We start from the raw sequence: 17,998 nt of genomic DNA on the forward strand, positions 1-17,998 counted from the left end.
GGATCAAAAATAATTGGATCCGATCCGATCTGAATCCGAAATGAGCTTGATTCGATTCGGTCTGAATCCAATTCGGATAAAACCGATCCGGTCCGAATCCGATCTGAATCAGAAGTTAAAAAAACGTTTCGCAACGTTTTTTTAAAGATTTATTTAATAAAAAACGTTGCGAAACGTTTTTTATTTCAATTTAAACGAAAAAAAACCGTTGCGAAACGGTTTTTTAACGAATTTAATAAAAACTGTTGCGAAACGGTTTATTTAATTAAAAAGAACCGTTTTGCAACAGTTTTTTAAATTGTTTTAGTATAAACCGTTGCGAAACGGTTTATTTAATTAAAAAGAACCATTGCGAAATGGTTTATTTAATTAAAAAGAACCGTTTTGCAACGGTTTTTTAAAATATTTTAGTATAAACCGTTGCGAAATGGTTTATTTAATTAAAAAGAACTGTTTCGCAACGGTTTATTTAACTAAAAAGAACCGCTTTTGCAACGGCTTTATTTAACTAAAAAGAACCGTTTTGCAACTGGTTTATTTAACTAAAAAGAACCGTTTGCAACGGTTTATTTAACTAAAAAGAACCGTTTTGCAACGGTTTATTTAACTAAAAAGAACCGTTTTGCAACGGTTTATTTAACTAAAAAGAACCGTTTTGCAACGGTTTATTTAACTAAAAAGAACCATTTTGCAACGGTTTATTTAACTAAAAAGAACCGTTTGCAACGGTTTATTTAACTAAAAAGAACCGTTTCGCAACGGTTTATTTAACTAAAAAGAACCATTTCGCAACGGTTTATTTAACTAAAAAGAACCGTTTCGCAACGGTTTATTTAATTAAAAAGAACCGTTTCGCAATGGTTTTTTAAATTGTTTTAATAAAACCGTTGCAAAACGGTTTATTTAACTAAAAAGAACCATTTCGCAACGGTTTTTTAAAATATTTTAATATAAACCGTTGCGAAACGGTTTATTTAACCAAAAAGAACCGTTTTGCAACGGTTTTTTAGATGATTTTAATAAAAACCGTTGCGAAACGGTTTATTTAATTAAAAAGAACCGTTTCGCAACGGTTTTTTAATGATTTTAATGTAAACCGTTGCGAAACGGTTTATTTAACTAAAAAAAAACCGTTTCGCAACGGTTTTTTTAACAATTTTAATATAAACCGTTGCGAAACGGTTTATTTAATTAAAAAGAACCGTTTCACAACAGTTTTTTTAACAATTTTAATATAAACCGTTGCGAAATGGTTTATTTAATTAAAAAGAACCATTTCGCAACGGTTTATTTAACTAAAAAGAACCATTTCGCAATGGTTTATTTAACTAAAAAGAACTGTTTCGCAACGGTTTATTTAACTAAAAAGAACCATTTCGCAACGGTTTATTTAACTAAAAAGAACCGTTTCGCAACGGTTTATTTAACAAAAGAACCGTTTCGCAAGCGGTTTATTTAACTAAAAGAACCGTTTCGCAACGGTTTATTTAACTTAAAAAGAACCGTTTCGCAACGGTTTATTTAACTAAAAAGAACCGTTTCGCAACGGTTTATTTAATTAAAAAGAACCGTTTCGCAACGGTTTATTTAACTAAAAAGAACCGTTTCGCAACGGTTTATTTAACTAAAAGAACCGTTTCGCAACGGTTTATTTAACTAAAAAGAACCGTTTCGCAACGGTTTATTTAACTAAAAAGAACCATTTCGCAACGGTTTATTTAACTAAAAAGAACCATTTCGCAACGGTTTATTTAACTAAAAAGAACCGTTTCGCAACGGTTTATTTAACTAAAAAGAACCGTTTCGCAACGGTTTATTTAACTAAAAAGAACCGTTTTGCAACGGTTTTTTTAACGATTTTAATATAAACCGTTGCGAAATGGTTTATTTAATTAAAAAGAACCGTTTCGCAACGGTTTTTAAAGTGTTTTAATATAAACCGTTGCGAAACGGTTTATTTAATTAAAAAGAACCATTTTGCAACAGTTTTTTAAATTATTTTAATATAAACTGTTGCAAAACGGTTTATTTAACTAAAAAGAACCGTTTCGCAACGGTTTTTTAAATTATTTTAATATAAACCGTTGCGAAACGGTTTATTTAACTAAAAAGAACCGTTGCGAAATGGTTTATTTAACTAAAAAGAACCGTTGCGAAATGGTTTATTTAACTAAAAAGAACCGTTTCGCAACGGTTTTTTAAATTATTTTAATATAAACTGTTGCGAAACGGTTTATTTAACTAAAAATAACCGTTTCGCAACGGTTTTTAATTGTCTTAATAAAAAACGTTGCGAGAAACGTTTTTTATTTTCTAAGATTCTGTTCCGATCCGGATCTGATCTGAATCCGTTCGTATCTGATTTGATCCGATTCGATTTGAATGAATAACTGATCCGATCCGATTCGATCTGAAACGGATCAAATTTTTTTGATTCAGATCAGATCACGGATCATAAAAAAGCTGATCTGATCTGATCCGTTTCAGATCAGATCTGCGGATACGAATCAGATCGGATTTTTTTCAGAACACTAGATGTAGATGTAAATCTATTTTCTTTAAGAATTTTCATAGCTTGTGCTGCAATATCTTTTCCAACCATTGAAATTCGCTTATTTTTTTGTGATCTTGATGTAAGTTCATTAAAGGGTCGTTTGCGATTAGCTGGTGTAATAGGTGATTGTTGGGCAATTGTTTCACAAAGTTGTTGCAGAAAACTTATGTCAAACCCAAAAAGTATTGTACCAGAAATACGTGAAGTAGGCTTATTGCATATTTCCTATAAATATAAAATAGCGTTACTACTTGGAAAAACATAATTCATATTTTGCGCTCTTGTTAAAAAAAAAAGAAAAATATAATTCTATTGTAAAAATTGTCAAACTTACGTTTAGAAATAAGGAACTTGCAGCCCCAGCTGATGATAAACTGTATCTTGATTCTTTTTGACCATTTTCATCCATCCGTTCAATGGTATATTTAACTAAGGTTGCTTGCCGAAACTAGAGGGTTTCGGCAGAATGGCGTACGTGAAACTGCCGAAACTAGTTTCGCGAAATCATCAAGAAATGCCGAAACTGCGAAACCTATCAAAATCGCGAAACTGCCGTAACTTGCCGAAACTGTTTCGGCGTTTTGGCAATACTTTCTATATGATTTAATTAGAGTTTCGGCATTTAAACAATTTATAAGAATAAAGATTAAAGACAATATGATTTTTTGTATGTAAATATTTATTTTATAATATTTAATATTAAACTAATAAAATACACGATTAAAAATATAATAAAAATTAAAATTTAATAATATCTTTATCTTCTATGTGGGGACCTCCGCTTCTACCTCTTCTTCTATCTCTACTTCTGTCCCGTCTTCTATCTCTACTTCTATCTCGTCTTCTATCTCTACTTCTATCTCGTCTTCTATCTCTACTTCTTGATCTACTTCGATCGGGACCTAGATCGCGACCTTCTTCTTTCCTTTCGCAATCTATATTCATATCGACGTCGATCATGCGCAGCATGCTGCCGTCGATACTCTCGTCTAAACAGATCTAAAATCCAATAAAAATATTAATGAATTGAATGAATTGCCTAAATAAAATTAATTTAAAATAATAATTAATAATAATTACCGGTTTGTAACCAGAATTCATCGTTCATATCAGCAAAACACGCTCTATCGAAACTATTTGGGCTTATAATAGGAATGTCGTCATCATTATTATTTATTATCCTACTGAGGTTTTCATAACCTCGTTTGAGGGCATTCCATTTTGTTTGGCATTGCCTGGGTGTCGCTGCAAATCCCGTTGCAACGAACACCCTATTTGCTATTATTGTCCATGCATTTACATGATGACGGTTTGCAATTCTTTCGAATTGCTGATGTAAGTTTCTCCGCTCTGCGATTAATTGCCTAGCTGCGTTAATCGTCCATTGGAATACTGGTGGTGGCGGTGGGACAAAAGGTACTAATGCTGCCATTTTTTATTTTTATGATTTTTTCGTAACTTGAAATTTGAAAATTAAATACAATTTGAAAATTAAAATACAATTTGGTTTTGAATTGCGAAAAAAAAATTCAAATTTCATAATATTTATAATAATTTTAAAATTCGTTATAATGTTTAAAACATGAACTGATGAACATAATAACATTCTACATAATTAAAGTATTTGTAACAAAATAAACACAGTTTTGATTCTAATGTAATAAATTTAATTAACGCAGTTCTAAATTTTTTTTGTAACGCAGTTCTTAAAATTTATTGATCTAATGTAATAAATTTAATTAACGAAGTCCTTAAAACTTATTGATTCTAATATAATATGCTTATCCTTATTCCTTAATTAAATTGCACTATTTTTAAAATATAATATGCTTATCCTTATTCCTTAATTAAATTGCACTATTTTTAAAATATAATATGCTTATCCTTATTCCTTAATTAAATTGCAATGTTTTAAAATATAATATAAAATTACAATTGCCTGCATTGCCTGCATAATTATATGTTAACTGGACTTTGATCGCGAATATTTTGCCCTGCATAATTACATCATTTATTTCCTAAATAGTATCATTATTTAAATCACATGATATTAGAATTAATTCTCATTGGATTAACTATTGTAATTATTTCTCATTATTATTATTCCTCATTATCATCATAATTATCGTCATTATTATCACCGTCATCCATACCTAATACATCATCTATATCATAATCATAGTCACCTTCTCCGGGTCTCTTGTTATTACCACTATCATCAACTTCATCATCTTCCGCATTATTTTCATCTGAATCATCCAATATATCTCTTGGAATATCGCCGATTTCACTAGTAATTGAATCATGCGATAAATTAACAAATTGATCAATCCATAGACTTTCGATTACTACACGGCAATTGTTTTCGGGTATTGTTTCGCCGCTTGTAGTTAATCTCTGAGTAGAAGCTTGCTCCTCATTATATTCCTCATCGTCATCTTCTGCAAAAGCTTCTGCAATACGTATATTGATCTCATCATCACTAAGACGAGTATTCTTTTTTTGATCAATTCCATAAAATCCAAGTTCAGTTTTTGAATTGGATTTCCAATACAAAATTAATTTGCACATGGATTCTAGTTTATCCACATTAAGATTTAAGCGACGTTTATGAAATAGCCATCCTAAAGTCAAAAATCCACGTTCGCAAGTTGCTGAGTTAGGACATATTGCAAATAGATAACTTGCAATTCTTGGCAGGACATCTGGTTCTGGTTCGGTATTAATATATTTCCACCAATTCACGGGATTATCTTTAGCAAAACCGATATCTAGGTCAAATGGCTCTTGCTCATTAATATATTTCTGTATTTGATCACATAAAGTTTCAGCTTCGTAACGGTCGAAACCTAAATTTTTCCCGATTGAAGCTGCACATTTGATAATTCTCATGAGGGCGCATTTTTTAAGTGGCGCGTTTCTAAATCTAGGATCCATAAAAAAACAAGCAATATACTTATCATCATCGAATTCATCAAATCTTTCATTTATTACTTTGATACAATGACTTCGGAATGCAGGATTTAATGATTTGGGTAACTTTTTTAATGTAGCTGCAAGTCTTGCCAAGCTCAGGAAACAATCTGCAAGTGTAGCTCTTCTCGATTCTAATGAAAGTACTGCTTTTCTTAGAGGATCCAGAACAAAACCCAAGAACTCGTAAATTTGAAAAAAAATTTCTCGATTGAATAATCGGTTTTATTTTATCATTTGTTAGCACTTTATCGTGATCGCTGGCCATTTCTTCTAGTGCTGATTCCAAATTTATTACTGAATTTACGGATTCACTAGCAGTAGTCCAGCGTGTCTTGCAATATAATTTTAATCCTCCTCCACTAATTCCTTTTTCTTTAATTATTTGAGCAAGTTTTGCATTAGCCTGATGAGAACTTCTAAAAAAGGTTGTCAAAATATTAACACGTTTTAATAAACGTTCCCCAAACAGCTTCTTCCTTGACGATGTCGCATGCAATTAAATTGATAGAATGTGCAACGCATCGCACATTCTCAATCTTTGGATGATTCTCATGTATAATTTTTCATGCATTACGAACATTGGCCGCATTATCGGAAACTACAGCACATATTCGATCTTCTCCAATACCTTCTATAACCTTTTCAATTACCGTAACTAGATATTCTGCAGTGTGCGAATTTTCAGACAAATCAGAAAGTTGATAAAGATATTCTTTACGCGACGGAGTCATTACAATGAAGTTCCAAATTGAACGATGTGTACCAGACGTCCAACCATCAAAGGCTAAATTATAAATTAATATTATATAGTAAGTAAGATTAAATAAAAATGACGTATGATAGCCTATTTAATTTAACAAACCTAACGTTAAATTCATTTCCTTTTCAAGCTCAGAATTAACTTTGAAGTTCACTTGAGCTAATTCACGTTCAAGTAGTTGATTTACTAATACTTCCCTTGTTGGTGTATTGTACCCGGCATTAAGCTCTTTTATAAAATTGATGAAAAAGGGATGTTCCACTACTCTAAACGCAATTCCGCACGCAATAAAAAATTTAACTAATGCACGATTAATTCGTGTACATCTTTGTTCGTTAAGCTCTGTTGAATCATGGTAATCATCCATCGTTACTTTCGACCTTCAGAGTATTTTCTTTTTTTGGATGACTTGGACTTATCTTGCCGTTCCATTACTTTAGTCATATACCTTCTAACAACTGCTGCTGGCGCATCTGGACAATGGTTTGAAAGATGCTCTTCGAGCTTTGAAACTTCACCGCGTGACCATGTATTCTTACAGTACTTGCAGGAGGCGGCAAATTTGCCAGAACCAACAGCTTCTCCTTTATTAATATCTTCCCAAATGCTATTAGGTGGCCGACCTCCTCTATTTTTCATTTTAATGGGTGAATCTTCTATGTGATCAGTCATTTGAAACAGTTTATTATTAATATTATTATCAAGAAAACGGAAGAAAGTAAAAGAAACTTTAGTTCAGTGTTAAAGGAGATGACGGAATTGGGTTTATTAAATGCATGTTACGCATTTTCCTTTAATGAATATAAGCCCCTTAAAAAAAAACTGTAAAAACGTGTAATATCATAATATTAATATGGGAGTTAGAAATGAAAATTCTAACACTAGATAAAGCTTAAAAGAACTAAGACGACGGTAAAATATTGAAGTTTAATCTTTTATCTGTAGATTATTTGATCATCTAAATTATATTATTAATTGGTGTAACTTGGCGTAACTATATGCAAATCTTATGATCAACTATGCCGAAACTACGGAGAAACCTATTATAGAGGTTTCGGCATATTTCAGCAGTTTCGCAATTTTGACAGGTTTCGCAGTTTCGGCGTTTCGGCGTTTCGGCACTATATAAGAGGTTTCACCTTTCGGCATTAGGCCAAACAGGTTTCGGCAAGCAACCTTAGTAACATTAATAGTAAGGTTGCTTGTCTAAACCTCTTCAAAATTCTATGATTAGTTTCATCAAAATTTTACTATAGTTTCAGCAGAGTTTTGGCAGTTTCGGCATTTATAATAAGTTTCGGCAGTTTCGCCTTTCTCTAAAGTTTCGCCAGTTTTTTAATATAACTTTAACATATGGGCCGATCCTTGGAATTTAATTTTTTTACACAAAAATAATTTTATTAAAGCAAATATAAATTATCATTTATATAAGAATAATAAATTTATACCAGATAATGCAAAAAAAACTAATTAATTATATAATTTTTAATTTTTTTTTAATATAAGATATCATTAAAATTTAAAAGATTAAATATAACTCTCATGACAAAATCATTGATAATTCTTCGTAGAAATAAGCTATACAAATAAATTTACATTCATTTGAAAGAGAAAATCGAGATCTATCTAATGAATCTAAAATCAAGTGAATTGAATCACTAGTTGTTCAGTAATCACGTTCAGTATATTATTGAATTTTATCTAAATTTGATCATTAATTACTTCACATATAGTGATTCAATTTGAATGATCTTTGCTCCCTAAGGTGTTGCCAACTTTTATCTTTAAAATAAATTTAAAATAATTCGTTTAATATATGTAGATGTTTAGGAATCATCAATTATATTATTAATATAAAATTTTATAAATTTGATAAAATCTGATATAAAAAAATTTATTAAATACCTGTAGATGCAAGCTACACGAATGAAATTATATTCATTTGAAAGAGAAAATTGAGGTCTATCTAATAAGCCTAAAATCGAATGAATTGAATCACTGGATTGTGAATAATTACGTCTAATATATTTATTTTTAATTTTTAAATTTGATTTGACTTTGATCGTTAATTACGCCTCATCCAGTGATCCAATTTTCCTGATCTTTGATTCTTACGATAGAGCAAATTCTCAGCTTTCAAATGAATGTAAAATGATGACGTTAGCATATCTCCAGGAATAATAATGCACGATTTTGTCACCTGCATAAAGTCCGATCTGAAAATTTTATTTCTTACCAAAAAATGCTTTCATAAGAGAATCCCAAATTCTTTTACTTTATTTAAAAGATTTTATTTGCCATTTAAGGATTTTAGTAGAATAAATCTAATAAAATAATTTTAAAAGATAAAAAACAAATATATAATTAGTTATTTTGAAAAAAAAGAATATCTTATTATTCATTTTACAACTATTTTACATCATAATTATTTTTTATTTGCATGTATTTTTTACAAAGAAAAAACAATAAATTAATGCTAAAAATTATGAAAAAATATGTCTTATCTATGTATATAAAATATTAAGTTTTTTCTTTTACTTACCACTTAAAAATAACTGCTATATTTGCTTATAAACTTTTTTGTCATATTTAATAAAAGTGAATAGAAAAATGATGGAAAAGTGATGGGAGTGATGGGGAAAAAGAAGTGGTTATTACCGTTATTTTTGAATAAATCTGAGTTACGTAAATATGTAACACATATTTAATTTAGATTTGTGTAATGTTAATCTTACTAAAATATTAAATTTTTATAAAAATCTTAATTTAGACTAATTCCAAAAATCGGCACATATGATATAGTTTTGGCAGAATTTCGCTTTTCGGCAAAATGCCATTTTGCCTAAACCCCTAGGTTTCGGTAAGTAACTTTAATTAATAGTAAAAAATTAATAAAATTTTCACTGCAAAAACTTTTTCTGAGCAGTCATCAGTGTTCTGAAACAGAACACGCACATGATTTCTTTATATAAATACTTAAATTCATGTAAAATAATTAATATATTAAAACTGCTATTCTGATATAGAAAAACTTTATTAAATATTTTATTAATATATACAGGCATTAAACAATAAATTAAAATTAGTTTTATATAGTGTTCCGCAAACGATTTGGTCAAATCAAATCGATTCAGATTTGATTCGTAATTTGATTTGATTCGATTCGAAAATTTTGATTTGCAAATTGGATTCAAATTTCAAATCCAGATTTGAGCTTCGAATCTGAATTAAAAATATAAGATTCGATTCGATTTCAAATCAAATTCGAATCAGCCTAAACTAATTCGATCAAATCCAAATCAAATTCAAATCAAATTCAAATCAATTTGATTTGACCGAATCAAATAAATTTGACCAGTTTGATTTGACCGAATCAAATAAATTTGACCAATTTGATTTGACTGAATCAAATAAATTTGACTTCAAATGATCGGATTTGGTCAGATGACTCAGATCAAATCACAATAAAATTAGATCATCTAGTGATCTACATCACTATTCACTACATATGATAAATTGATAATCTCTTTTTTTCACTTTCGTTTTGCCGTTTTGCCACTTTGAATTTTTCCGAAATTAGACTTAAAATTAAAATTAATTAATTTACCGAAATTTTACTAATTAAATGATATTTTTAAAAACATGGATTTAGAGGATATGAATATTAATAAAGACATTGAAGTTGATGATGGTGCGTCTAATAAATCAATAATTTCGGAAGAAAGAGAAGGTGTTAGTAAAGTAAAGTGACATATGGAAGTATTTTACGAAGGATGTAAACTATAAACAAAATAAAAAGGTGAAGTGTAATTTATGTGGAGTTACTTATATATGTACTGGAGGCAGTACATCGAATTTGAATAAACATATAAAAAAAAACATTCCAGCTCCGAAAAATTACAAGAAATGTCTATTAAAGATATTCTTAAGGCTATACCAAAGGTAAATATATAGAATTATAATTTATTTAAGTAATTGTTATATTTATTTCTATTACATATAAATGGTTGCTTTTTGGAAAAAAAAAGAATTATATTCTTTTTTCAGTATATAGACGTTTTGAGATAGTTTTCAATTTGTTATCTTTCATTTGTAAAATACGAATAATGTATATATATACAGTCAACTCTCTTTATAGTCACACATTTGGGACAGTCCATATTTGGTGATTATAAAGAGATGTGACTATATAAAAAATTTCTTATATTAGTATATCATAATTCCGGCCAAAAATTAACATAATTTTAGCTAAAATTATACTCAAAACTTTATTGTATCGTAACTCCGCCAATATTAATCGTAGAGAGATGATCTTACCTCCATTCGATTCGTCTTGATGAGACGGTTCTAATGGTATAAAATACATCGAAATCCAATCACTAGATTAATTTCCGAAATTAAAAAAATATTAATGGTTTTTGTGTAATAACTCTGCCAATATTGATCCTAGAGAGACGATCTTACCGCCATTCGATTCGTATTGATGAGACGGTTCTAATGGTATAAAATACATCGAAATCCAATCACTAGATTAATTTCCGAAATTAAAAAATATTAATGGTTTTTGTGTAATAACTCTGCCAATATTGATCCTAGAGAGACAATCTTACTACCATTCGATTCGTCTTAATGCGACGAATCTAATGGTATAAAATACATCGAAATCCAATCACTAGATTAATTTCCGAAATTAAAAAAATATTAATGGTTTTTGTGTAATAACTCTGCCAATATTGATCCTAGAGAGACAATCTTACCACCATTCGATTCGTCTTGATGAGGCGATTCCAACGAGCTATTAATCGTCTTTTTACAATCACTAGGTACTGAGAAATTTAGCAAAATGTTAAATGGCGCAGTAAACGTAAATCAAGAAATATAATAATGCCGATGCTTAACATTTTGTTGAATAACTCATCAGCCAGTGATCGCAAAAGGATAAAACTACCACCATTCGATTCATCTCAGTGAGACGATTCTAACAAGCTATGATACATCTTTGTACGATTATTAGATGCCAAGTTATTTAATATATTCTTTATATAACTGTGATTATAAACGGTTCTTTTTAATATAAGATTTTTGAGGATAGGTGTGATAGTGACTATAGATAGATTGTGACTATATAGGATAGTTTTTAATAATAAAGTGTTTTGAACATTCAACTGGTGTGACTATATAGTAGAATGTGACTATAACGGGAGTGACTATAGAGGGAGTTGACTGTATATTGAAACCACATCTTTCACATTCTGCATATCTCCTGTAAAGTTCTTGAGGTTTACTATGAATCTGATCTAGTGGATAAAATGCCAGCTATTTTCAGTCATTATAATTCCAAAAATTGCCAATGAATTAAAATCTGTTTGATCAAGTTTAAATTTCTGAAAGTATGTGTTAAATGTTAGATTCATTCTAGATATAATAAATATAAATAATTAACAGCATTACCTCTTTTATGCTATATAATTGCATGATGGCTTGGACTATACCCTTAAGTATATTTTCCATCTTGATTTTATTGACCAACACTGCAATATTATTAAATTTCACCAAATAATCTACAGAACCATATCTATGAGTACCATTTAAATTATTTTTACAAATAATTGTACTAATTTATTGGTAGATATTTGAATGTACTTAAACTGCTGTTTTCATAAATATGGAAATGTATTCATATGATGTTGCTTCATTAACATTTATTGCATATTTGAATGCGTTCAAAATTTGTTGGATAGTACCAACAAAAAATTTCTGTTCATCATTAGAAAGTGAAGTTTATCTAAGTTAAACGTTTGCAGTTCATTGAGTTATGCAAATTCTTGATGTAAAACTTTCAAAAATACTTCTTTAATTTCCTAATCACCATAAGGTTTTTTGCCTACCATAAGTTGGAGAAGTTAGAATTAGAAGACATTCATGCCACTTCACATATTATTAAATCAGGATAAAAAATCATACCCTTAACTAAGACTTTAAATTTGAAAAGAACATATTTTTTCCCAACAATTTCTGTAATATCACTATATATAAAGTCGAAATTAAAGCCCAAAAGTAGAAATATTTCGACTTGGAAAGGTCAAAAGTCGAAATTAAAGTCGAAATGGTCGAAATTACATCATAGTCATGTGATTTTTATAATTATAATTTAATATAAAATTTTAAACGTGAATAACTCCGTCAATATTGATGCTACAGATATGAAATACATATCATTGGAATCCTCTCAATGAGCTGAATCCAACCGCGTAAAGATCATAAAAATCGAATCACTGGATGCGGAGTTCGTTAACTTTGAATTTTAAAATTATTGTTTACTATAAAAATTATAAGACTATTTAATACCAAATTTTAAACGTGAATAACTCCGTCAATATTAATGCTGTAAATATGAAATACATATCATTGGAATCCTCTCAGTGAGCTGAATCCAACCGTGTAAAGATCATAAAAATCGAATTACTGGATGCGGAGTTAGTTAACTTTGAATTTTAATATTATTGTTTACTATAAAATCATATGACTATGATGTAATTTCGACTATTTTGACTTTTGGAGGGGCTCAAGTCGAAATCATTTCGACCATTTCGACCATTTCAGAGGTCATAATTAACTAATTTTGGTTTCATATATAAATATCACTGAGTTGAAATTCATTTTCAATTTTCTCACTTTGTTTATTTTCAGAGATTTTGAAATATAGGTCACACGCTTGTAAATCTTCGAATTTAAATAGTTTCTTGAAATTTTTAATAACATCCTTTCATAGTAAACTTCAAATTCTGCTGGAGTGTAGCATTTTGTATTTCACTCTTGTATTTTTAAGTTTATAAGTTGCAACAACTGCAGAAAACGTAACCTCTCTAAAAAATATTTCTTTTTCTAAAACTTCTTTTTTTAAAACATTTCTTTCCCTAAAACTTCTTTTTTTCATTACAGAATTATCTCTAAATGATGATTTCAATAAATTGTTATACTTCTAGGAAACTTATGAAGGAAAAAAAACCTAAGCTGAAGTTGAATTAAAGCTAAAGTCAAAACTAAAGCTCTAATCGGTCTGATCTTAATCCAGCAATCCAAACCACAAATTTGAATTGGTTAGGTCTGATTTAAACTCCAAAAATATTGTTTCAGGATTTAATGATTTGATTTTGATAATATTTTTTTAATTGATAGTTTTCATTATTCTGATTAAAATAAAAAAATCATTAAAATTGAATCACTAAATCAAAAGTTATTTGCAAAAATGTTTTAATTAATCAGAGTTATATTATAATTTGTGTAAAATACTACTAATGCAAACTTTACTAATATAACTACTATAATAAAGTTATATCAATAATATTATCTATTAGAAATTTTAATAAAGTTATATCAATAACATTACTCATATAGAAATTTTATAATTATTTATATAATATTGAATTATGTTATGAGTTATAATCTTTTATTGACTTAATAAATAACATAATTAAAAAAAAAAATCTGCACCTTTATTGAAAACTATATATATTAAACTATTTTTTGATATTTTTTTAAGATTCAAATAACAATTCAATGTAAATTTGAATTTCTTTATTTTCTAGTAGTTCTTTAAGTTTATTGTCAATAATAATTTCTTTATCTAGATAAAGGATTTTTTAAAGGTTAAATTCCATTTTATTTAAAGATACTAATTTTCTTTTTTTATAATTAAAAAAAAAATTTATTTAATTGATTTATACTTTTTGATTAAATTCTAATTATAATTCATGTGATTATTAATATAAAATATAAAATCTTTAAGATAAAAATATTTATTTCTTTTTTTATTTTGTTTTATTTTTTTTATTAATTTATTATAATATAGTCTTGTCATATTATAATTATGATATTAAATTTATAAAAATAAAACAAAATATATATAAGAACTAAGCATTATAAGATATGACTACTTTTCTGAAAAAAAAGTTAACCTGTTATCTAAATGATTATATTATTATTATTACAAAAATGATACAACTACAAATTTTTTTTTTTTATATTTTAAAATATTTTTTTTTATTTAAAATATAAAATCTACAAAAAATTTGAATAATTATATTAGAAATTTAAAAACTTTTATACATTATAAAATATTATTAAGCATTTTTAAAAATCTAGTAATTTATTATAAACTAGTGTATAGTCTTATAATTACCTTGATACTTGATAGTATAAATATATATTATAATAATTATTTGAACAAGTTTCTTAAAGTTACTTATTTTTTTAAACTTCTTTAAATATAATTACTAATAGTATATATATTATTCAATAAAATTTAATAGCATTCTAAAAATATTTTGTAAGTTTAAACAAATTTACATAATAGATAATAGATGAATATTTAGTAATCTAATTTTAATGAATATTTTTTTTATTTGTAATTTTTATTACAATTTAAAAAAATTCATCAAAATTAAATTACTAAATGCCTAAAAAATGGGTTTGAGTTTAGTAAAAAAGGATAATTTTAGCTAAAAATTCATTATAACTTATATATTAGATATTCAGGATTCTATAAATATAGAAATATAATCAATTTTTTTCATATAAGTATATTTATATTAGTTTAAGTAAACTTATTAAAAAAAACTTCATTTTATTTATACTGATTAGTATTTTTTTATACCAATTTTTTTTAATTTTAAAAAGATAAGAAAAAAAAGTCAAATTTATTTAATCACTATACTTTGATATTAATAAATAAAAAAACAAAAAATTTGAAAATTAATTTTTTTTATGAATTTTATTTTAACTTATAAAATTAAGTTAAATAAAAAGGGTTGGTTTAAAAAATTATTTTTATTTTTATTTTTTTTGCTGCAGCACATTCAATAGTTTATTAAAAAAATTATTACATTAACACAACATATATAATGATACAATATAAAACTAATTTAACTTAGTAACTATTAAACCACTTATCATTTTATAAGAGAACTCCTATGTGTGTATTATCAGGTGGATTTGGAATTATGAAAGCAAGTTCAGTGTGAAACTACCCTTTCTTAAAGGAGAACCCCTTCTCTTTGTCTACATTTTAGAAAAATTCAATAAGACTTACTGTAATACAACAAGAAAAAAAAAAGGATTTAAATAAAAAATTTAGGGTAAAAAAAGGGTTAATATATTTATAAACTAGATAGTGAGTATACCAACATTCTAAAAACTCCTATTTAGCCTAGACTTCCATTAGTTGGCCAGTGGTTTAAGTAATACCCTAATTTCAACTAAAATTGTAAATTTGTCATTACTGTCAAAGCCTTTTTTTAATTGAAGTAGATTGCATTATATAAAAATTTTTATTTATATATATAAATTGTAAAATATAATATAAAATAAATTTTTTTAATTTACCAAATTTTTTTAAAAATGTCAAATATTACTTATTAATAATTTTCATTAATCTAATTTTTTAAATTTTTTAAATTTTAGAAATAATTAATTACATATTATTAAACAGTTATTTATATGTAAATTTACAAAAAGAAGAGATTTGTCTAAGGTTGAAAAGGATGTTTTTCAGATAATTTTCTAAGAAAAACACAAAATTTGTTTTTCACTTTATTAAAAAGTTTTTTTTAACAAATATTTCAAAATTTTGTTAAAGTTAACATCAAATTAATATTTGTTAATGTATTTATTATTTAAAATTTTGCAATCAGTATTTTTTTTTTCTGGCCAAAATTATAAACTGGCAATTTAAACTCTGGCCAAATTGTAATTTTTGGCTATTTAATCAATCACCAGTGGTGATATAACCACTGGTGAAATTTCCAATTTTTTTTAATGATAATAAAAAATAGTTTGTACAATAAAATTTGTATATTATTTAAAAAGTATATTATATATTTCTTCCTATAATTCTATAATTATTTTTCTTTAAAAAAAAATAAATAAATTAATAATAGTAATCAAAAATTATTTGATCAGTTTATTTAATAAAACTTTATAAATCATTATGTATTAATATAATGTAAGTGAATACAATAACCAAATTCCAATGTTTTATAATTTTCAGAACTTTTTTACACTTTATTTGATCCTGGATTTTTTTTATAACTAGGGAATGGGAACCATTAAAATGTCCAAAGCATCGCTTCACATATTACAAGGAACTACATCTCGGTAAAATAAATAAAATAAATGACACAATCATGCAAATATTAGAATTAAATATTGTTCTTATTTAACAGATTATGAGATGAAATCCACCGCCATTACCAATGAAGCTACTGTGTGTATTATCACATGTACATGTTGAAATCTTGATCTGATACAATGACATTACTCTTAAAGAAATAGCAGAATCATTAGACACCTTTGTATACATGGCTGTTTTGTGCTATTGCACGTTTGGAACATCTTGAATTTGGCCAATGTATGATTAGAGATTCAACTATCAGGGAAATTACTGTACTTGTTTATGTCTATACCTTCGCTTGTTGAACTGTAGTAAGAAATAGAAAAACTGGGTTGAAGTATTGACAATAAAAGAATTTAACACGTCAATCCAAAAAGACTTATAGAAGGTTCACGAGAATTTTAAGAATATGTGAAAAGTTTGAGAATAAATTATTCTGTGAAATTACTCATACTGATGTCTATACTAAATGGGTTTGATTAATAATTATAATTGTTATAAATTGATAAATTGAACATGCAAATTAACATCCAATTGTCCGTATTGCAAAATGACATGTATCCAATAGAAGGATGCGACATCTTATTAACAGATGTTGAATTCGATAATCATTCATGAAGTTATTTCGGAAAGGTTAAAAATAAAATATCTGTCAGATTCATATCCTACTATAGAGTTGAAGGAAGTGAGTGGTATTATATTTGGACCTTACCACAGAATTTTTGTATCGCTTCCTGTCATTTTATCTGGTGAGAAGGTTTAATGAATCGTTTAAGATGACTGCAATCAACTCAATCTCCAAAGTATTAGTGAACAATAAGCCTGTTAATGTAGCGACTTCTCATTTTAAAAACGGTTGACGCGAAATTAATTTTTGATTTTTATATTAATTACAACATTCTTCTGATTAATTTGATGAAATGATTATGAAACAAAATATATTATAGAAAAATATTTGGATTTATTATTTTTATAGAAGAACTTTTTTTCTTTTCGTTTTGTAATGCATTTACCATTTTTTTTATTACATTAACCCGATTTACCCCATAGTTGAGTCGGAAACATGATTTTCTATAATGTTTATTATTCCATGACCTATCAATTTTTCCTGAAATTTCCACATGCAATCTATTGTTGGGAATTCAGATTATTTTTAGTTTTGTGTGCAACCTCTAATGACATTTTTCGCGTTATTTAATATTTCCTTCCAATCCTTTCAATAGGATTATTCGACACGGTTTTAATCATATGCGATGATGTCACTTTACCGGCAGTGATGTGCAAATAGTATAAAAATTTGGAAGTTTCCAATCCGAATGGTTTATTAGAAAATTATGCTTTCAATCTTTCCGATAGTGCTTCCAATAGTGCTTCCAATCTTCCAATGGTTTACCGGTTATTGATACATACTTAATTAGAATCTATATTCAATTTTTTAATGAGTCTATAAAAAAAGAAATTATAGGACGATCTTCTCGAAAAGCTATTGAATCGATTATTAACGTTAAGAGCACTAATTTCAGGCCAAATTTGGATA

The 17,998-nt window shown here is 27.2% G+C and overlaps 1 protein-coding gene across 1 annotated transcript; it reads right to left on the reverse strand.

Moving 5' to 3' along the window:
* Window positions 1-2,488: 2,488 nt before the first annotated feature.
* On the reverse strand, window positions 2,489-2,963 carry OCT59_014524 (uncharacterized protein; the record flags this gene model as incomplete). The annotated part of the gene is made up of 2 exons (XM_066150085.1): window positions 2,489-2,779; window positions 2,889-2,963. The coding sequence occupies 2 exons, from the start codon at window positions 2,961-2,963 to the stop codon at window positions 2,489-2,491; spliced, it is 366 nt and encodes a 121-aa protein (XP_066002292.1).
* Window positions 2,964-17,998: the final 15,035 nt, after the last annotated feature.

The sequence above is a fragment of the Rhizophagus irregularis genome, chromosome 22 (assembly GCF_026210795.1).
Source record: "Rhizophagus irregularis chromosome 22, complete sequence".
Classification (NCBI taxonomy): domain Eukaryota; kingdom Fungi; phylum Glomeromycota; class Glomeromycetes; order Glomerales; family Glomeraceae; genus Rhizophagus; species Rhizophagus irregularis.